Raw genomic sequence first — 23,859 nt, forward strand, 5'->3', positions numbered from 1 at the left:
TGATATTTAATATTTTTGTGTGAAAAACATAAGACTTAATTTTGTCATTTAAAAAAAAAATCAAATTAAATAGTTTTTGAATTGACCAAAAAAAAAAAATAATGAAATAGTTTTGATAATGCTTGATTTTCTTATATGTATTTATCATTGGTATTTGACAATTTACTTGATAATCTTTTGGTTATGTTAAGTTGGATTGTTATTCAAAAAAATATTAACAAGTTATTATATTATGTTCAAAATTTATAAAAATTTAAATTGTCAAATCGATTCGCATCCATATGCTAATCAACCAATCTGGCAAACGAGTTTGGATTGATTTTTTTTAATCCGTCAATCCGGTGGACAGATAGCGGATTGAAAGTTTTCCCACCGAAACCGAACCACGAGCACCCTAATGAAGAGAGAGAGATGAATTTTGAACAGATAAAAAAAGTGATTTTAACAGATAAAATAGAATAAAAATTTCAACAAACCCAACGAACTTCACACCATGCCCTCTCTTGAAATCGAATTTTTTTACCAATTTTCTCAATTATGAAATCACAAAATTATTTCCCAGAAATGAAGCAGCACCTGAATTTACATGTGACGTGTATGTGTGTGGGGGAGAGAGAGAGAGAGAGAGAGAGAGAGAGAGGGGGGGGGGGTTATTTGATTCTCTCATTTTCATATTTTTTCTAACAATAGCATAGCATAGCATATAGCATGTGGGTTTGTAGAGAGAGAATGAGAGAGATTAAGAGAGAGAGTCAAACCCAATCATAGGAATCTGTTTGTCATCGTGCCGAACACAACAAGCTCTGGTGCCGGTGGTGGTTCGGAGCTATCGTCGCCGGCGCCGGAGCTACCAGAGAAAGGTTTTGGGGGCAAGAGGAAGATGAAGGGTCTCTTCAAGTCCAAGCCTAAGACGCCGGTTGATCTGGTCCGTCTCACCCGTGATCTTCTCATCTATGTCGATCAAAATCCTGACTCTCGAGAAACCAAGCGCGAAGAGAAGGTATCAATTGTGTTTTACATGCGTTTCTGATCAATATATGTTTTTTTGGTTAATTTATGATCAAAATTTGATATTTTTTTTAGAATTTGTTTACAAAGTTATGTTGAAATGAACAAGCAATTCTGGAAATAATGAATTACTGATTACAAACTAACGGCGCGAAATGAGTGTCCTTGTCAGAACTGCGTAATTTTAATTTATTTCCAAGTTTTGCATTGTTTTTTCAATTTTTTTTTTATTCAATTGGAGAATGATCGTCATTTGTGCGAATTCTAGTATTTAATTGGCTATTTAGTATTTGCTTAGATTGGTTTGCACTTTTTTGTGTCCGTAAGGCCAAATGACAACTTTGTGATGGGGACAGCGAGATTAGCCCCCGGATATTACATGTGTTGACGTTTTAAAGCGAAGGATGGTAATGGGTTTTAGTTTTTTTATTATATGATATATACTACAGATTTTATACTATTTTAATACTAGAAGAGGAAAAACTATTCACTTTGAAACATGTTTTTAGAAGATGTTTGCATCGCAGTCAATTTAGTCTATTATCATTGTAAGCCAAATATAGATGTTGAGTGGATTTTAAATTACTTCGTAATTTGTGAAGAATATTTTTGTCATTTGAGTTGTATTGAGGTATGGATGATTATGTATATTTGTGGATTTGAGAAATATGGTTGCTAACAAGCATAGATATGACACAGACATGCAAGTTTTCAAAATATGTAGAACGACGCGTAGGGAACACGTGTAAAATATATAATTTTATATATTTATTATGTCATACATATGAAATTGAATATTTAAATAAAAAAACAATAATTTTTAATGTATGAAGAAGGAGAACATGTATAAATTTGTAATTTTTTTTCATTAGATTCTAAGTTATTTTATTCAAATTTGTAATATGTTTTATACATGTCTGAGCGTTGGGAAGTATCCAACGAGTATCGTGTTGTGTCAGTGTTGTTCATGACACGTGTTTCTTAGTTTCCTTGCTTATGCACCGTTACTTATGTGGGGTTTGTTGGAGTTAGTTGGCGACCTTAGCCTATTATTGATTTGTTATGTATTAATTTCTGTTTTCTTTTTTTGGTCCCTCCCTGCACCATCTTCAGATGTTGGAGTTAAATAAGCTTATTCGGGAGCTAAAGTCAATTCTTTATGGAAATGATGAAGCTGAACCAGTATCCGAAGCTTGTGCACAATTGACCCAGGAGTTCTTTAGAGAGAACACACTGCGTCTATTAATTTTGTGTCTTCCAAAATTGAACTTAGAGGTAGGATGAACTCATTTTCTTATTGAGTATTATAAATTTTGATGGTATAATCAATTAACCTGTCGGATTTGGCAATGTGTGTTTTTCTCCTATTCCTTGTACTACATCCATTCTACCTTTTTCCTTCATCTTATTTATCATGGCAGCGGTCAACTTTTGCAGGCCCGTAAAGATGCCACTCAAGTTGTTGCAAATTTACAAAGGCAACAAGTTCAGTTTCGGCTGATTGCTTGTGATTACTTAGAAGCAAACATAGATCTAATGGATATTTTGGTGTTAGGGTAAGCTGCTACAAGTAGAGAATATGATAAACTGTCTTTATCATTCTATATATTGATTAATTTGCAGGTTAACTTATTCTACATTGTTGTTATTTGTAATATTTTATTTGTCATTTGTGGCTTTGATTTTCCTCACTGCATTGGGATTTCTATATGGGAAGACAGAATTTGATTCGTTTGAAATGAGAGTGACTTAGGCCTCGTTTGGGAAGCGACCCGTTTAGCCAAAAAGTCAAAAAATCACTAAAAAAACCATAAAGCCAACAACTCATACCAAAAAGTCAAAGATTCTCTTTTCTCCCTACTTTTTGCATATCTTTTCGTAAAAAGTCAAAAAGTCATCCCAAACATACTAGTTTTTTTTAGCTCTTATTTTAGCCAAATAACCAAAAAGTTACTAAATTAGCCTGTTCCCAAACGAGGTCTTAATTTATTATCAACCAGATACAATTATCTTGTTGCAGACTACTTTTGGAGATCCTAAATGGACCATTTTCCTGATAATATTTGAATAATCAGATTCAATAAAAAAGAAATTTTGGGAATACTAATGAGAATTTTTTTTTTTTTTTCTTTTTTTGTAATGGCACATTTCTGTAGTATATATGCCTCGTGATATTTAAATGGTTGGGACACAGTTTGGAAGCATCTCTATGTAGATAGACTTGTTTTTTGTTTGGGGGCAAGAATAGATAAAGAGGGTTGTTTGGAGTTTTGACTACATTCGTTATTCTACATTTCCTGTTGATCAACTATTCTAATGCTCTATTACTGGTTCATTTAGTTATGAGAACACAGACATGGCTTTACATTATGGTACAATGTTGAGGGAGTGCATACGTCATCAGAGCGTTGCAAGGTGAGCCACGTCAACCAGGTTTTTCTGTTCAATTTTTTATTTGACTAAATTTGTGCTCAAATATTATAAATAAATTTGTGGGTCTTGATCTTGAATATACTTTCTTTCATAATTGTTCTGAAGGGTGAATTAAATTACCTGTTTTTTCTATGAAGAGATTATCATGTATATGATAATATTCTTACTAAACTATGCTTCTCAATTCTGTAAATTTTCAACTTAATAAATGATGCATATTTCCTCTATTATTTTCACTGTTCCTGTATGAGGCACTCATATTCATAACTCATTGTTTGTAAACTATGTATGTTCAGACATATAGTTGATTGCTTTTACTGCTGGTATGTATGTCAATTCCTTGTGATTATGCTTATGCTCCTCTTTTATATTTGGACAATATTAACCAACTTAATTAAAAACAACCATATCTCTTAATTTAGTACAAAGTTAAATGGCTTAAGGTTATATAAGTTATAGTGGCTTTTGTCTAAAACTTTGTCCAACAGATTGATCCATGAATTTTTTTATTTTTTATTTTTTTTACGTACATTTGGCCCAATTAAAATGTTCATTAGGAACTTCTGTGTATCAAAAAAGGAAAAATTGAACTGTTATTTGATGTGGCATTACTTCGCATGTTGTCAATTGTGTTAGTCTTTTAATTTCTCTGGTCTTGTTTGACAGATATGTTCTGGAATCAGAAAATGTGAAGAAGTTTTTTGATTATATACAACTTCCAAATTTTGATATTGCTGCGGATGCTTCTGCGACTTTCAAGGTTGATTACGGTTGACAAAACTAGTGATCAATTCTCTCTCTCTCTCTCTCTCTCTCTCTCTCTCATATGCACATGCACACACTCTCATGCTCCCTAATCCCTCTTTGTTCAAAAAACCAGCCAATTTGGTTCTTGCCTGTGCTGAATATGTTTCCCTGCTTAGAGCTGCCTGATGCTGTGATCCATTTCTTTAAAATAATAAGTGCATTATCGCAACATGTGGTTTTCTAGGTTCCATGATTTCTATCAATCTGCTGGTTGAACCGAGGTTCCTCTCTCTATCAGAAATGTATCATATCACTGTTAAGTAAATTTTGTATTTTCCTTGACACTGTATGTATCATCTCTACCTATACAAGGGGCAATATAGCGTGGAAGGCCTCAATATAAGGGTTCTCTTATAATAGTTGAGTGAATATGTTGTAGGGATTAAAAATGGCAATTGTCTGCTGTTTTGTTATTATGTGTTTTGACTCAGTTGGGACATTTTATTGCAGGAACTCTTGACAAGGCATAAATCAACTGTAGCTGAATTTCTTTCTAAAAACTATGACTGGGTAAGTGATGAATTGAATATTTTTATATGTATAAAGACTTATTGGAAGCATCTAAAATGTAGGTTTTTTGGTTGGTTGGTTAGTTGGTTTGTTTGTTCAAATTTTATTTTATTTTATATTTTAAATTAGAACAAAGGCAGCAATGATTTGAGGGAGAATGACAGAGAACTAAAAAACAACAGGTTTATAAAAACTAGTGTAACTGCAATGAGGATACTTTGATGGATGTGTGGTTAATTATATATATACATATATAAAATGAATATATTCATGAAATGGTAGGAGAAGCATATATTGAATTTAAGTTGAGAAAGAGAAGACTAACATGGTTTGCTCTTGTACAACCAAAATTAGTAATTCAATGGTAAGGAAAAGTGATAGGAGAGGAAGACTTGTCCTGACAGGAAATGTGGTAGCAAAAGATGATATGAATTTATTTAATTTAACTAGCATATAGCGCTTAGTTGAGCAAAATGGCAAAAAAAGATTCACGTAGTCAACTCCACTTGATTGGGACCCAAAGTTTACTTTTGTTTATTTTATTTTTTCATTTTCATTTTGCATTTTTTGGTAGGGTTGGGGATTGGGGATGGTGGTGGTAGTTGATAAATTATATTGTGTTGTCTGTGTTGATGTCTTCATAAATTGGTCTCCTCTTGCAGCGTCTGCAAACAAACCTTCTTTTGTGAAATCCTGTTCAATTGCTAATATCATGCTCTGAACAGCCATTTAGTATGACATGCTTTTTTTATACTTACAGAACCTTCTGGTACCTGCTTGAAGCACTGATATGTGCTTGAGAATAAATATGAATGGAGTTGTGAGTTCTTTTTGATGAGGTTTAAGCTAACATGTATAAGTATCTCTTGCATGCCACTTGTATGAATCTACATTTGGTATGATATACACACCTATCTATTTTTGCATGTGGTTATTTGTTTATCAACTTAGTGTCGATCATCATTGTTATTGTTGTTGTTTTATTTGGCTTCTGGTTAACCATAATTTGATTTCTCTGGAACATTTGTGGTTTTAGTTTTTTGCAGAGTATAACTCAAAACTACTGGAATCTACCAACTACATTACCAGGCGACAAGCTATCAAGGTAGGACGAATATAATAAATTTGAAATTTTGACACCTGAGATCCTAGGTAATGCTATTTTGTCTCTAGAATTTGTACTCTTCATGAAAGATATGTATAGTTTTATTAATATGAAAATGAAACCTCTTCTCCTTTGTCTTTTTGTTGTGAGTACAAATGTAGGGTTTTGGCTCCTCATTCATCTCATATTTTGCATAATACGGCATATTGCAATAAAACATGTGTTTACTTGATAGCTTTCATATACTTGTTAATTTTGTTTACCGAATCAAGGATAACTATATGAAAGTTTATATGTACATATCACTGAGGGACATCCTATTGTCAGATTATTGGCTCTTTCGTCTCCTTTTTTTCTTTCTTTCGCTTTAACATCACCTGAGTGCTGGTTCTGAGAGGATTCGTGAGGGGCATGTTTGTGGAATGTGTTGACAAGGCCATAGTTTTATTGCTTCACAAAACTGAAAATTCTATTTCTTTATTGGGATTAATACTACTAGATTGATGCGTCTCATATTATCCTGATATTTTTTCAGTTTCACAATCTTCATTACTCTTAAAGCATGTGGCATCATATGTTAACAGAAGTATCTTTGATTGTAACTAAGGAAGCCCCTTTTACTGTTACAGCTCTTGGGAGACATGTTGCTGGATCGTTCAAATTGTGCTGTGATGACACGTTATGTGAGCTCAAGGGATAACTTGAGAATTCTTATGAATCTCCTCAGAGTAAGATGGTCTTCCTGATTGCTTGGTGCTTTGTCTGATGCTCTTCCCCCTGAACAGCCTCAGTTAGGAAGAATAAAAAAAGGAAATGAAAAGAAAAGAAAGACATTGATTTTTGTTTGGCGACATGCTTCTATTTGGTTTCCAGTTCATAATTTTTATTTTTTGTGTTTTTGGGTTCAAGGAGTTGAGTAAGAGCATCCAAATAGAAGCATTTTGGAATTATATGAAATTAAAACTGGCTCCTGTTTTGGTTCCAGGAGTCAAGTAAGAGCATCCAAATAGAAGCATTTCATGTTTTTAAGGTACGCTGTATAAATTAACATTGGCTTCTACAGCTGGAATTTTTAATTTGTCAAAAGTGGTGTTGGCCGTCGTTAATTCTAAGATAAAATGTTCCAGTTATTTGTGGCTAATCAACATAAGCCCGCGGATATTATTAGCATACTTCTTGCCAATAAAACAAAGCTTCTTCGTCTATTTGCAGATTTCAAGACAGATAAAGGTTAGTAATGAAATTCACATATGGAGTAATCATTCGTTTGTATTAGCAGTCTTGTTAGTGTTTCTCAATTTTAGTCTGTTGGTGCAGAGGATGAACAGTTTGAAGCAGATAAAGCTCAGGTTATCAGAGAAATTCTGGCCCTTGAACCCTGGGATCAACCATGAATCAGCTCTGTTGTACGAGTAACCTCATTAAATCTTTTCAATATTCCTTGTCAGGACCATACTATTGTATCTTTAGAAAAGCCCCTTATTATTATTATTATTATTTTAGATCTTTTATTTTCATTTTGTTTGTTGCTGTTTATATAGCATCTGTTACCAAGCTAATGAAGAAAGACGATGACAAGAAATAGATGATGATGATGATGAAGAGTTGGTGCCATTGTAATGCGGCGCATAACTGGTGCCAAGTTGGTGCCAAGTTGATTGATTCAGCAATCTTATTAAATAATTTGATGATGTATATTAATTTCTTCTTTGGTAGCAATTTATTAATGTGCTTGGAAAATCTGGGTACATTCTTCGCCTAAAGCTCAAAGGCATCAAGAATTAGTTATTTGTCATATTTTTTAATTTTTAATTATTTTTATAATTTTGTGTTTTCTAAATGGAGAAATTTTACTTGGAACGCTATTTACAGCTTAGAGAAAAGGAATTTAAGAGGGAAAAAGAAAGGGGAAAAAAAAAAAAAAATTCACAGGAGATGATTTTTTTTTGTATTCACAAAATTTCTGATTCAATAGGAACTGTGTTTGATTTGAAATGGATTCTCACTTGTTGAGCTTGCCTGAATAAACATGGACCTGCATCCCTCTATCATCTTGAAAGAGGCCACCATATGCAGCGTTTCCTTTAGAACATCCATCGGTGTTTAATTTGTACTTACAGAGGAAACCATCGATTTAATTAGTTTAATTGTTATGTGATCAGTATTTGGTGGGAATTGGAAGGCCTCGCGAATTTCATAATATTAGGTTTTAGCCTAAATTTTCAAAATTCTTTTTGTTCTTGTCGCTCCAAATTTGCCAAAGTCTGGTAGCAAAACAAATGTTCTAGTGTATGCTTTGATGCCTTAATCATTTCCGCGATGCCCATGTCATTACCATATTGCAATTTTACACTTGGTGTTTGCCATTTTTGGACGAGGTGACCCCAATATTAATTCACCAATGGGAATAAGTTATTTTAGTAATTTTTTGATTTTTTGGTTAAAATGTGATGTATTTTTTAGTTTTTTACGAAAAGATGTGCAAAAAGTAGAGAGAAAATGAAATTTTTGACTTTTTAGTATGGATTGTTGGCTTTTTTATTTTTTTAGTAATTTTTTGACTTTTTAGTTAAAAGGGATACTTGCCAAACGAGGCCTAAGTGTGCTGATTAAATTCATTCACATTATATTAAATTTGAATCTGCAGAACAATATTTTTTATTGGACTTTTCTTCATGCTTCCTATCTTTTTCATATTAATGAGTAATATGTCATTTCCCTAGCCTTGAATTTGGCTTATAATATTCGTTCTAAGATACTCAAGTATGTCAGCGTTTGTGATTCTGAGTTAATTTAGGGTCACTTTTGTCTATTTTATTTTTTGGAAAAACTAGTCTAGGGTCCCTCTCCTACTTTTCGTAATGGAAGAGATTCACAAAATTATTTTTTGATGTCTAAAAAGTCCCTAAACATGTATCAGAGAAATTTGACTCTTACTCTCAAACTTGTGCCACCTCTCCCTCTCAATCTCCTTCTCTTCCTTCCTCTCTCCTCCGATCCTCAACACCCTGTTCTCCTCCACCTCGATTTTGATATCTTCCTTTGTTAGCCCCGGAATGTCGAGCGTGATCACGTGGGATGTGGGGGTTTCTTTCCAACCGTAGCAAGCGAGAGCTAGGGGTTCGATTGATTTGGAAGAGAGAGGGGTTTGTTCAAGGATGCGAAATGGATCATCTGGTGGGAGCATTAGGTCCCAGAGGGAGGTTCATATGTAGGACATGAGAGCTGTGGTGGTTTGGATTGCCATTTTTATTGCCAGGAAAAGGCAGATTATGAGCTTCTTTGGAATACCCATTTTTGCTATGGCATTGAAGATGAAGATAGTTGATGTGGTTTCTGTAATATATATATATATATATATATATAGGTTGTTATTGTTGCTTATTCACTCAATGAAATGATCTTCTCTCTTTGCTTTCAACTGAAATTTCTTTGGATTGGTGAAGAGAAATTTTCTTGTTTGAACTGAAATTTCTCTAGGTTGGTCCAGAGAAATTCTCGGGTTTAAGCTGAATTTTCTCTGGATTGGTTCAGAGAAATTCTATGGTTTGAACTGAAATTTCTCTGGGTTGATCCAAAGAAATTCTCTGGTTTGGATTAAACATGTATGAGGTTTACTAATTCATTCACACAAAGGGCACAAATGGTGTACACTTTTGGTACTAATGTCAATATAAACCGAAAATCATTAAATTAAAGTTTAAAAAAAAAATATCGAACACAAGTGTTTATGATTCTAAATGTGCATAATCGTTTTGTTCCTTGTTTGACCTTTTGTAGAGAGCACACTTTACCATTTTGTTCTTCTTCTTGTTTCATTTTCTGTTCTTGTGTTGTTCTTGTTCTTGTTTCATTTTCTGTTATGATGTTACGCACTTCACAATCATGCCTTGTTGATAGTATTTACCTAGAGGGTAGGAATTTCATTTTGTCAATAATCCACAAAGATCTTTGTACATTTGCATTGAATTTAAACATTGTTAAACTTTATGGTAACCGGTTTCAAGCATGAATTGATTTTACATTTTTATACACTCTGATTTTAGAGTTTCAGTTTATTGCTCCCTTTGTTGATAATAAAACATGCTGGATGTTGTTGGCTTTTCATTTTTACTCATTTCTTAAGAACACAACCTTTGTAATTGTAGGTCTGGGCAGCTGGATTTACTGCTGCCTTGCTAAAAAAGCACAGCTCATCAACATATCCATCTACCGAGGCTGGAGAAGGAACAAAAAGTGAAGCGAGTCTCTCCAAGTCTCTCCAAGACACAACAGAAGGAGCCTTTGCTAATTGAAATGGTGCTTCTGGTGGTATTTGAGAAGCTCTTCTCTTTCCTTCTTAACTTGCCTGATGTAAATGAGTGAGTATTCTGTTTATGACCCAACTATATTTATGTTTTGATTAGTTATCTATTTCAGAAATTTGGCAACCCCTTCTTTTTCAACTTTCTCTGGATTTCCAACAAGAGTAAAGGTTGCTTGAAGAAAGGGTTGCTACATTGTCTGAAGAAATTTTTAAAATTTCCCTGGACCAATTTTCTCTGTGACATGAATTTTCTCTGGAGTAATTTTCTCTGGACCAATTTTCTCTGGACTAATTTTCTGTGGACCAATTTTTTCTGGATCAACTTGAGGGACTTTAGACATTATGAAAATATTAGATGTCATTTATGCTATAAAATCTTAATTCAAGGGGCCTTAAAAAAAATCTCATATTTTTTTGCATTTATGCTGTCATGCCTCAAAATTTTAAAATTAATTATGCTGAAGATATAATTAACTTAAGCGTGATTCATCACGGTAAAACATTTGTTTTGCCTTATTATTTTACTTGGCTTTATTGTCAGCCTTTATTTCTTTATTTTAAAAAAAAAAAAATACAATAAGTTACTTTGCTTTGTGTAACATGCCTGGGGGGTACCCGCGCGCGTTAAACAGTTCGGACCCCCGAGATCTCTTTGATCTATTCTCACGAGTGCAATGTGAAACATAGATGAGAGTCCAGATTTGGCAACTTTTATTGAAAATCCATTTTATTGCAATTTTGTCAAAAATGGACTGCGTCATCAGATCTCAGAGTCGCCACCTAATATTTATTTTGGGAAAATTAGGAAACCCATAACTCGTGCCAAGGCCACTGTTCGTCGTAACCAAGGATGCTTGGCTCGGAACCTTAGGTATGAGAGGGGAAGGTCAATAATGAGCACCCCCGCCCACCCGATCAAAGATCGGCCTTTACTAACCATGATATGAATTTTATTTTATTTATATGTTCATGTTCTGATTAGTTAATAAATCCTAAAATTTACTATGTGAAGCATACAAGTATAGACTATGCCATTCATTTTGGAGTAATTTGATATCATGCATTTTGAAAGAGTTTTGACGATGTACAACCCAAATAAATTGAGTTTACAAGCTTGAAAAATCAACATCATTCCAAATTAAGCGACACAACCTCCATCAACTGGCATTCATAGAGTTATATCACATAAGCAACTAGCCTCATGGTAGAATGTTAGACATAGTAAGAAAAACACACACACACGGGATGCTAAAGCATAAAAACTCACATGTTTGACGTCCCACGAACAAGCTGCAAAACAAAGTTAGTAAAATATGCATGATCTTATATACAAAATCCTAATGCAATTCACTCATGAGATGCAACTAAAGATTCGGCTTCTAAAATATGATATGTGAATCATCTCAAGAACATGAGGTAGCGCACATAATCACATAGGAATTGATTAAATCCACAAATGCAAACTTAGCCGAATCAAGATGCATGAAACATGGATGCAAAGCATAACTATGATGAAAAATAAATATGATGTTTATGTACAAATAAAGAAAGCGAGTAAAAGAACGGGATAGAAAGAAGAGGGGCGGGGAATTATTACAACATTTAAAGAATAATTACAAACCAAATTAGAGAGGGATGAGGAGAATATTACAACAAAATAAAAACCTCACAATACACTCAAAATAAAATAAATAAATAAAATAAAAGCTTCATGTTCTTTAGAACCGCCGGCGGAAATTGGTCAATATTGGGAGATTACGCCATCTTGTTCGGAAGAAGCTAACCGACCGGCCAAATAGGCCGGCCGGCGAACTAGGCCAAGCAAAACCTGTCTTGTTGCAAAACCAAGAAAAGGAACAAACAAAAAAATATGTAGGTGGCTCAACTAACCACTACCGGTTAGATTAAAAAAGAAAAGAAAAATAAAAAAAAAGTGCAAACTCACAATATAAACCTAAAGCAATAAAACAAATATAAGATAGAACATGCAAGATTATAACAGAACTAATATGAGACTAATACACGAAAAAAAAATAAATATGAGGTAAAACATGCAAGATTACAACAAAACTAATATGAAATTAAAGTATGCGAATAAAAATAAATAAATAAATAATTATGAGCGAAACAAACCACTAGGATTATAACAACACACTATGAAATATAAAGTAAGAAAATAAATATGAGATAAACAAACTACTTGGATTATAACAAAACACAATGAAATAAGAAGCAAGAATATAAATATAAAATATAAGAAAATGAAAGATTAAAAATTCACCTTCCAAAGAAAGATTGAACTTCTTGATTTTCAAACTTCCTCTTGATCACCCTCAAGTGTAGGAAGTGTGTTCTCAAATCCTCAATTCGAAATTATGGAGTTTATGGAGTTTGTGGTATGGAAAGTGACTAACTCTCAAGTTTTTCTCACTTTCAATCACTAAACATTCTTCCTTATGATCGAGGCGATTGATCTTTGGCTACATCAGAATTTTTGGAGTGGTTTTGGTGTATGGAAATGAGGAATTTCAGTAGCTATGGAAGGTATGGGGTGTATATGGAAGATAGAAATATTTTTGGCTAAACAACTCAAATTTTCTCTCTTTTCTCACTCCTTTCTCTTCAATTTCGTGGTCCTCCTCCTCTCTTACAATATGATCATTCTATATAGGCAATGAGGGAGAGTAAAGGTCAAAAAGAAGGTGGGAGACAAGGTGGGAGACAAGAATGTGATAGGAGGGCAAATTTTCAAGGTGGTTGCATGGGATACTCCTTTATGGATGCAAACAAAATATCTTTTTGACTATGGAGGATGATTAGGTATAATGGAGGATGAGTGGATGCACTTGAATGGCTCAAAAAATGGGTAAATGGGTTGTCCCAACCGAACCAAAACCAGGAAAAAATGGGCTATTGTTGTTTTGGGTCGAATCAACAAAATCTGCTTTTATGCTCAACTTCAAATGGGCATATCTCCCTTATTTGGACTTGGTCTAAGGTGGTTCTTGGGTCTAAATTGAAGCCCCAGAAGTCTACTTTCTAATAGTGGTAGCCTCACATTTAAATTCCAAGTGTACAAACAGAAATGCCTAATTTAGTGAAGACTGCTCATTTCCTTCTTAATGATTTGATACTCATCCTTTTCCTAAACCAGCTTTCTTTCATCCCCTCCTATTTCCTTCAACTCCAAACCTATAAAGAAGATATTTTTAAATATTTTTCAAAAATTTCACCTCCCTTCCATTTATTTCCACTTTGTCCTTACTCAGTTTACTGAAAAGTGCAATATTTTAATCGAAATGGAAGTCTCGGGACATCGTAGAAACATTTAAAAAAAACATATTTTGAAAAGAGGGTTTTAAGGTCTAAAATAGTTTGGCCAAAAAAATGGGTGAAGGTTGGGATTAAAACTTAAATTCCATCTTTCTTACTGAGAATTTTGTGAGAAACACATTCTAATTGTCATCATCGGGTAATCAAAAGAAAGCGCCCGAGTCTTAGGGCCGGTCAAAATGGGGTGTCTACAGTTGCCCCTCTTTGACAGATCTCAAAGTCATTTCATGACGTGAGTGAATGTCAAAGCCCAAAGACGACCCTTTTGACAAGGCCGTAAGACTTGGGCAAACAAACAAGATGCAATGCAAGTGGTTGAACCCGAAGGTTGCCTACGTATCCTTTTGCAAGGAATCAAACCAGCGTAGTTCAGGGGCAGAATAGAAGTGACATGCTCAAAATGCAGTTTGAAGGTTGGACTTACACGCTTTGCAAAGCCAGTTGTTTGAAAATTCATGATTATGCAATGCAATACAATGCCATGGAGTGATGATAAAGATATGAAGATGACAACAATGAAGAGGCAAGCTTCATGCAAATGATATGAAACATAACAGGGGGTGCATTGCATTAAATGTGCCACAAAATCACATGCAAATGTGTCACAACATAATTTTAACCGAGTGAAACAACAGCCTAACGCGTCTCACGCGAAAGGAGGAAAGATGGTGTAAACACCAGACGCACTTGATGTTTTTAACCGAGTAAACTTGCAATCCCAACGCGTTTCACGCGATAGGAGGAATGGCGGTATAACCAACAAGCGTACCTAATCGTATCTCATACGGAGAGGAAGAAGGTTTTAACCAAGTAGAAAATGACAATGGTGTAACCAACAGGCGTATCTCAACATATTTTCTACGAAGAGAGGGAAGGTTTTAACCAATGAGAATGACAATGGTGTAACCAACAGGCGTACCTAACCGTATTTTATATGGAGAGGGGGAAGGTTTTAACTAGAGAACATGACAATGGTGTAACTAACAGGCGTATCTCAACGTATTTTATACGAAGAGAGGGAAGGTTTTAACCAATGAGAATGACAATGGTGTAACCAACAGGCGTACCTAACCGTATTTTATACGGAGAGGGGGAAGGTTTTAGCCAAAGAAAATGACAATGGTGTAACCAACAGGCGTATCTCAACGTATTTTATACGGAGAGAGGGAATGTTTTAACCAAGGAGAACAACAATGGTGTAACCAACAGGCGTACCTAACCGTATTTTATACGGAGAGGGGGAAGGTTCTAACCAAGTAGAAAATGACAATGGTGTAACCAACAGGCGTATCTCAACGTATTTTATACGAAGAGAGGGAAGGTTTTAACCAGAGAAAATGACAATGGTGTAACCAACAGGCGTATCTCAACGTATTTTATACGGAGAGAGGGAAGGTTTTAACCAATGAGAATGACAATGGTGTAACCAACAGGCATACCTAACCGTATTTTATACGGAGAGGGGGAAGGTTTTAACCAAGTAAAAAATGACAATGGTGTAACCAACAGGCGTATCTCAGCGTATTTTATACGAAGAGAGGGAAGGTTTTAACCAAGTAAACGTCACATCCTAACACGTTTCACGTGAAAGGAGTAAAGATGGATTCGAAATCCAAACGCGTCTCACGCAAGTGGAAAAAGGTATGGTAGAATAACAAGGGGTAACCTCTACATGTAGAAGCCACCGATGCTGCTTTTCTTCCTAATCATATTCACAACTTTCCCTATTCTCCAACGGGGTGACAGACTAGGTTGGTTCAATATCCAGAATTAAGGCGCATACACGCTACCTCAACCTATGGGGCTGCCATACAGATTTCAAGCCGGGGATACACCCCTGGGTATTTAAACCAGACTTTAGTCTCGGAAATTCCAAACCTTTTGCGTTCTAGGCATCGCCATTCGAACTCTAGTTTCCACCGTCGCAGTTGGTCTCCTAGGAACTCATTGCAATCACAGGCAGGTGGCTATACCAGACCATCTGATGTCGTTCGGGCATGACAAACACCAAAGGAATTGCACCTTTAGAGGATTTAAGGTCTCCTAGACCATTCTTAGACCATTGAAGTCGTTCGGGCACGACAAACACCAAAGGAATTGCACCTTCAGAGGATTTAAGGTCTCCTAGACCTAGGGAGTGCACAAGATGGTGTGATGCGCAAGATAGCGCGATTAAATTGAAATTGCACAAGACAGTGCGATGGAATCGAAATTGTGCGATAGGTGCTTTATTATGCGTTAGATGCACAGAATGTAAGGAGGAATTGTATGCTCAAACCAAATACCGTATACATATACTATGTACAGACAAAATACATACAAATACGACAATATACACAGACATGCATGCACGATATACATACATAGATTCGGGGAATATTCTGTTTGCAGCCATCAACGGAAAGATACCGTTACTGAGAAGGCATATTCCGTTTGCTGACGTCAACGCACGTATGCAAAACACGCAAAAAAGAAAGGAAAAATGGAAAATGCATAGACACGGGGGTTCGACCCTCTGATCTCAAGTTTGGCCTTTGAGTCCTCGACCACTGAGCCATGCCACTCTTGTGACAAAATATTCAAACAAACATATATATATAGGTATATGAGACATATATATACATAAGACCAAAACAAAACAAAAGAAACATTTGTTTCTGGGGTTCGAACCCCTGACCTTGGGCTCAACCTTCCAGCCTTCAACCACTGAGCCAAACCACTGAACCCAAGCCACTCTTGTAACCAAAACGTTCAAACAAATATATATAATACATAGATATACAATATATATATACATATATGTATAAATATACAATTCTCCCGCCTCTCTCTCTGTTTTTGTCTCACTCTCTCTTCCGTCATCTTCTTCGAGCGTTGTGTCTGGCGCACGATTTCAACAATCGCGGCGCCTGACCGACAGGCTATCCAATCGTGCCCCGATTGTCAATGATCATCTCAGCCTTCTTCCCTCATTGTCTTCTCCTTCGCTCTCTTCTTAAGTTGAGGCCTGCGAGAGAGAAGCAGAGCCAAAGCCTGCAAACTTTCTCTGCCACCACTCTGCAACCTCTTTTTTTTTTTGCATTACTCTCCTTTGCCATGGCTTCTTCACATGGTTCTCTCACTCTTTTTCCAGACCTGAACGAGTCCACGATAGAGATGACCAATTCTGACTCCCTTGAAACTCAACCACGGGCTCCTCCTCCTTCCCCTGTTTTCAACTTTCCAGCGATGTCAGTTGAACAAATCATGGCGGCACAGTCTGACATCGAAGCAAACTCGTATACGCTGAGGTCATGTGTGGAGACCGTGACAACGGTCTCCAACTTGTCCCGTCGACTGCAGAACAGGATGTGTGAGGTACATCAGTTAAATGCACAACTCTCCCTCCTCCAACGTATGTACAAAGACGCTCGGGTAGAAATTGGTGTGCTGAAAAAGCAGAACAAAGAATTGAAACGACTGACGACCTCTGTGACTCGATTCGGAGTTTCTTCGCACAACCAATTTGATGGTCGGCGAGGAATAATCTCCTTTGGAAGTTCTGCCAAGGTTGAGGCAGAGTCTTCAAAAGCTTCGAAGGAGTAAAGATGAAACGAGGCAGTTGATGGTAAAGTTAGGCAATGAAACTATGTGCAAATGAAGCGGGTTGTAATCTTCTCCGCCGAGTTGCTGCCGAAAAACTGAGAAGATGCTACTCTCTCTCTTTTTGGTTTTCTTATTTTTGTTTGTTTGTTTGTTTGTTTGTTTTTTTTTTTTTTTTTTTTTTTGGAGTGAGCACTTATAGCTTCAACTCCTTTTTGTACAACTTTGATCGGGGTTGATCCCTGACATTTAATAAAACAAGTTTGTTCTACAAATCTGGATAGTATGAATGGCACAACACTGAACATAAAAATCATTTTGTTTTAAACTTGAAAATGGTTGCATTTTAGTGAATTCTGAACTGAATATTGAGCCTATCACTGACCAAAACACAAAACACAACTTAATGAAATGAAAATGAAACAAAAACCATCCCAAAACACACCCTTTTGCGCTTGTCGGAGCAAAATGAACGCAAAACAGAGTAACACCGATCGATCGCCCGATGGAAAAAGATTGTCAGCGACAACTACTGTGCATTTTTCGGTGATTGCTTGATTAAGGTGAAGAGAACTCGATAGTGTGGATAAAAGACAGAAATCCTGACTCAACTGTGCCCCTAGTTCATCACTTTTCCTTTTTTTGTTTTTCCCTTTCTGCTAAAGCGATTTTAATCAACATGAGAGGTAAATTAGCACACTTGTTCCATTTTCTACCTTGAAATCATATAAGCCAAATTATGAGCACTGAAAATTTTCTCTTTTTGGTCCAAAGAATGGTCTGAGTTTTGAAAAATGGAATAATTTTTGAGAAAATCAGTCAACTTCATTAAAAGTCCTCAAAATCTATTTTTGCAAATGACCACTACTCGATCAACATGAAATCAACCCTTGAGATGTACACTTGAATTCATCTTGTGACTGAACTCGTCTGAAGAAGAAATAGGACAACTGAATCAAATGGGGACGAGCCATTAAATATGGATAGCCGAGCCGAATAAAGATACACCAATCAAACATGGACGAGATGAGTGAGTTGACAAATGATTAAGGCCGAACTTCAAGATGAAGCTGCCTACGTATCCCAAAGATCGGAATCAGGCCGTACGTAGTTCCGGTTAAGGTTCACTCGGGTATTGACACTCTCCTTTTGTGCTCTAACTTTTGCCAAAGTCGCCCTTTCGGGTTTTCAACCTTGCGAGCTTTTCATCATTTTCATATATATCTTTCTTCTTTCTTTCTTTCTTTCTTTTTTTTTTTTTTTTTTTTTTATGCTCTAACTTTTGTCTGGGTCGCCCTTTCAGGTTTTCGACCTAGTGAGCCTCTCAAGGGTAGTACTTCTTCAGCTTGTCCATGTTGATTGGTTGTGAAAACTCCAAACCATCCAAATCCATGAGAATGACTGCTCCTCCTGACCAGATTGATTTAATGATGTAGGGACCCGTCCAATTGGGTCTAAACTTGCCCCTAGGATCGTGAATAGGAGCTCGGTTGTCTTTCAACACTAAGTCCCCTTCCCTCAAATTCCTGGATCTAACCTTTTTGTTGAATGCTCTGGCAATCCTACGTTGATACCCCTGAATGTGGTATAACGCCTTCAACCTTCGCTCATCAAACAAAAATAGTTCCTCAAATCGGTTCTGTTGCCAATCAGCTTCTGTTATCTGACATTCAGCCATAATCCTTAATGAAGGCACTTCCAACTCAATCGGCAAAACAGCCTCCATTCCATATACCAAAGAGTAAGGGGTTGCCCCTGTAGATGTTCGGATTGATGTCATGTATCCCCAAAGTGCAAAAGGCAACTTCTCTGGCCAATCTTTATAAGTTTCTACCATCTTACACAGAATGTTCTTGATGTTTTTATTTGCAGCTTCAACGGCTCCATTGGTTTGTGGCCTGTAAGTTGATAACTTGTGAAAAGCCACGTTATACTTCTCAAGTAGAACTGCCACTTCTCCTTTGAAATGTGAACCATTGTCTGAAATTAATTCGTTTGGCACCCCGTATCTGCAGATAATGTTATTCTTGATAAATTTGGCCACATGTGATGTTTTCAACACTGAATATGACTGTGCTTCAACCCATTTGGTAAAATAGTCAATGGCAACCAAGATGAACTGATGCCCATTTGAACCTTTCGGTGTGACTGCCCCGATGACATCTATGCCCCAGATTGAGAAAGGCCAAGGCGAAGTCATGTTGTAGAGTTTTGATGGCGGGATGTTCACGCGATTGGCATGGATTTGACATTTGTGGCATCGCCTAACAAAGTTGATGCAATCACTTTCCATGCCTGGGGGGTACCCGCGCGCGTTAAACAGTTCGGACCCCCGAGATCTCTTTGATCTATTCTCACGAGTGCAATGTGAAACATAGATGAGAGTCCAGATTTGGCAACTTTTATTGAAAATCCATTTTATTGCAATTTTGTCAAAAATGGACTGCGTCATCAGATCTCAGAGTCGCCACCTAATATTTATTTTGGGAAAATTAGGAAACCCATAACTCGTGCCAAGGCCACTGTTCGTCGTAACCAAGGATGCTTGGCTCGGAACCTTAGGTATGAGAGGGGAAGGTCAATAATGAGCACCCCCGCCCACCCGATCAAAGATCGGCCTTTACTAACCATGATATGAATTTTATTTTATTTATATGTTCATGTTCTGATTAGTTAATAAATCCTAAAATTTACTATGTGAAGCATACAAGTATAGACTATGCCATTCATTTTGGAGTAATTTGATATCATGCATTTTGAAAGAGTTTTGACGATGTACAACCCAAATAAATTGAGTTTACAAGCATGAAAAATCAACATCATTCCAAATTAAGCGACACAACCTCCATCCACTAGCATTCATAGAGTTATATCACATAAGCAACTAGCCTCATGGTAGAATGTTAGACATAGTAAGAAAAACACACACACACGGGATGGTAAAGCATAAAAACTCACATGTTTGACGTCCCACGAACAAGCTGCAAAACAAAGTTAGTAAAATATGCATGATCTTATATACAAAATCCTAATGCAATTCACTCATGAGATGCAACTAAAGATTCGGCTTCTAAAATATGATATGTGAATCATCTCAAGAACATGAGGTAGCGCACATAATCACATAGGAATTGATTAAATCCACAAATGCAAACTTAGCCGAATCAAGATGCATGAAACATGGATGCAAAGCATAACTATGATGAAAAATAAATATGATGTTTATGTACAAATAAAGAAAGCGAGTAAAAGAACGGGATAGAAAGAAGAGGGGCGGGGAATTATTACAACATTTAAAGAATAATTACAAACCAAATTAGAGAGGGATGAGGAGAATATTACAACAAAATAAAAACCTCACAATACACTCAAAATAAAATAAATAAATAAAATAAAAGCTTCATGTTCTTTAGAACCGCCGGCGGAAATTGGTCAATATTGGGAGATTACGCCATCTTGTTCGGAAGAAGCTAACCGACCGGCCAAATAGGCCGGCCGGCGAACTAGGCCAAGCAAAACCTGTCTTGTTGCAAAACCAAGAAAAGGAACAAACAAAAAAATATGTAGGTGGCTCAACTAACCACTACTGGTTAGATTAAAAAAGAAAAGAAAAATAAAAAAAAGTGCAAACTCACAATATAAACCTAAAGCAATAAAACAAATATAAGATAGAAAATGCAAGATTATAACATAACTAATATGAGACTAATACACGAAAAAAATTAAATATGAGGTAAAACATGCAAGATTACAACAAAACTAATATGAAATTAAAGTATGCGAATAAAAATAAATAAATAAATAATTATGAGCGAAACAAACCACTAGGATTATAACAACACACTATGAAATATAAAGTAAGAAAATAAATATGAGATAAACAAACTACTTGGATTATAACAAAACACAATGAAATAAGAAGCAAGAATATAAATATAAAATATAAGAAAATGAAAGATTAAAAATTCACCTTCCAAAGAAAGATTGAACTTCTTGATTTCCAAACTTCCTCTTGATCACCCTCAAGTGTAGGAAGTGTGTTCTCAAATCCTCAATTCGAAATTATGGAGTTTATGGAGTTTGTGGTATGGAAAGTGGCTAACTCTTAAGTTTTTCTCACTTTCAGTCACTAAACATTCTTCCTTATGATCGAGGCGATTGATCTTTGGCTACATCAGAATTTTTGGAGTGGTTTTGGTGTATGGAAATGAGGAATTTCAGTAGCTATGGAAGGTATGGGGTGTATATGGAAGATAGAAATATTTTTGGCTAAACAACTCAAATTTTCTCTCTTTTCTCACTCCTTTCTCTTCAATTTCGTGGTCCTCCTCCTCTCTTACAATATGATCATTCTATATAGGCAATGAGGGAGAGTAAAGGTCAAAAAGAAGGTGGGAGACAAGGTGGGAGACAAGAATGTGATAGGAGGGCAAATTTTCAAGGTGGTTGCATGGGATACTCCTTTATGGATGCAAACAAAATATCTTTTTGACTATGGAGGATGATTAGGTATAATGGAGGATGAGTGGATGCACTTGAATGGCTCAAAAAATGGGTAAATGGGTTGTCCCAACCGAACCAAAACCAGGAAAAAATGGGCTATTGTTGTTTTGGGTCGAATCAACAAAATCTGTTTTTAAGCTCAACTTCAAATGGGCATATCTCCCTTATTTGGACTTGGTCTAAGGTGGTTCTTGGGTCTAAATTGAAGCCCCAGAAGTCTACTTTCTAATAGTGGTAGCCTCACATTTAAATTCTAGGTGTACAAACAGAAATGCCTAATTTAGTGAAGACTGCTCATTTCCTTCTTAATGATTTGATACTCATCCTTTTCCTAAACCAGCTTTCTTTCATCCCCTCCTATTTCCTTCAACTCCAAACCTATAAAGAAGATATTTTTAAATATTTTTCAAAAATTTCACCTCCCTTCCATTTATTTCCACTTTGTCCTTACTCGGTTTACTGAAAAGTGCAATATTTTAATCGAAATGGAAGCCTCAGGACATCGTAGAAACATTTTAAAAAAACATATTTTGAAAAGAGGGTTTTAAGATCTAAAATAGTTTGGCCAAAAAAATGGGTGAAAGTTGGGATTAAAACTTAAATTCCATCTTTCTTACTGAGAATTTTGTGAGAAACACATTCTAATTGTCATCATCGGGTAATCAAAAGAAAGCGCCCGAGTCTTAGGGCCGGTCAAAATGGGGTGTCTACACTTTGGGAAACATATTTCAATCTGTTCAGTTTATTAAATTAAAATATGAAAAAAAATTAAAATTCTTGAGATATTAATTTGTGATTATGTTTTAATTTTAAACAATGAATAACAATTACAATCAAACAATAAAAAACAAATCGACACAACGATTTATCGTGAAAAAATTATAATTTGAGTGCTTCCAATTGTGATAAAAAAAAAATCACAGGCCAAAGTTACAAAACAATCCACTAAGAAGACAAAAAAGAATTACACATGTATACTTTCAATTACCTAGCGAATCCACACCTGAATCGAACAGACCCTGATATGTCTCTTCTACCACCGTCTTCACCTCGAGACTGCCTTGCCAAAAATTGAATTCACAACGCTGATGTCGAATCCACGACGATGGGCCACTTTGGAATGCACCAAAGCTCCAAGCCTAAGTTCTCTAGAATCTACCAAAAAACAACTCTCTTTTGTGAATAAAAGAAAACAAACAAACCCCTTGATGATGTTGATATAAAGTTCATGGATCCATTAATCACTCTTAAATTATCAAGGAAACACGCGTAAAGGACTCTTTAATATAAAACACTTTTGTTTTTTTTTTTTTTTGCCTCTCTGAAAATTTGAGCGGCTCAAACCCTAAAACGAGCAAACATTGCACTTTATAGTAAACTAGATCGCGAAGATTTCTCGAGCGGTGTGAGTAAAGACGGTACTAAACATATAAGCTGATCGCTCGAGCGTAGCATTTATCGCTCGAGCGGTAAAACTTGCTTCCTAAAAGTTCAGACGCTCTACAAAAATACCGGATGATCCTTTTCTCTGCTTGAGCACACAAATGACCGCCCGAGATGTCGAACAACTTCAACTATATTTTTGCTTTTTGCTTTGGGGGCACTACCCTATACCCGCCATGGGGCGATGCCCCCTTGATCCTCATATATAGTCAGCGAAGTGGCAAACATGAAATAATCAAGATCGTAAACTCCTTTGCAGAGGCACAATTCGGGTAGGATTCACACCTAAACACTTATAGTCTCACTGAAACAAAAGAGCGAATATTATTACAACTGAATTAGGTTTTGTCAAATGAAATTACCAATTACAAAAACCTAACGAAATACATAAAAGATTGCCAAATGTTGACACTTTAGTAGTATTAGTGTTGTTAGGCAAATTTGGAAAAAGCAGGAAGATTTGACTAAAAATGACTATTTGAGCCAACAAAAGCCTCTAAGAAAAAGGTAAGAAGAAGTAAAGAACAATCAGAGTTTCTAAATACCACTGGGGTAGTGGTAACTTAGATAACGCACCTGTTTTTCACACAGAAGAGCAGGATTTGACGCTTGGAAGGTGCGCTCTTCAGAGCTGGCACTATACTTCTGTTGCTAGACTCTGCCTCCTGCTATAAGGGTGTGGGTGGGGTCCATTGTAACCCCAGTGATGGGTTCGTTCTTATGGATTTGGTTAAATTTGACAATCAACCGACTATCCTGAGGCTGAGGCCTACGGATGCTATGATGGCTCCAAGGAGCATCATTTCTTTTTTCGTTAAAAAAAGAAAAA

The 23,859-nt window shown here is 36.0% G+C and overlaps 1 protein-coding gene across 5 annotated transcripts; it reads left to right on the top strand.

The window, feature by feature from the left end:
* Positions 1-490: 490 nt before the first annotated feature.
* On the top strand, positions 491-7,703 carry LOC114288072 (putative MO25-like protein At5g47540). Of its 5 annotated transcripts, none has more exons than XM_028231557.2 (12): positions 491-1,000; positions 2,122-2,283; positions 2,446-2,564; positions 3,349-3,423; positions 4,108-4,201; positions 4,699-4,758; positions 5,795-5,863; positions 6,493-6,591; positions 6,849-6,893; positions 6,991-7,093; positions 7,181-7,269; positions 7,405-7,703. In XM_028231557.2, exons 1-11 carry the CDS (start codon positions 881-883, stop codon positions 7,255-7,257), a joined length of 1,023 nt encoding a protein of 340 aa, XP_028087358.2. In that variant the 5' UTR covers positions 491-880; the 3' UTR covers positions 7,258-7,269; positions 7,405-7,703. The 5 variants fall into 5 exon arrangements, 4 of the variants coding, with proteins under 4 accessions (XP_028087358.2, XP_082743293.1, XP_028087359.2 ...); XR_014340013.1 differs by having other exon boundaries at positions 525-1,000; positions 6,773-6,893; XM_082887167.1 differs by having other exon boundaries at positions 525-1,000; positions 7,181-7,275.
* The last annotated feature ends 16,156 nt before the right edge of the window (positions 7,704-23,859 follow it).

Source organism: Camellia sinensis, chromosome 9, assembly GCF_055761805.1.
Source record: "Camellia sinensis isolate YWXY chromosome 9, ASM5576180v1, whole genome shotgun sequence".
Taxonomy (NCBI): domain Eukaryota; kingdom Viridiplantae; phylum Streptophyta; class Magnoliopsida; order Ericales; family Theaceae; genus Camellia; species Camellia sinensis.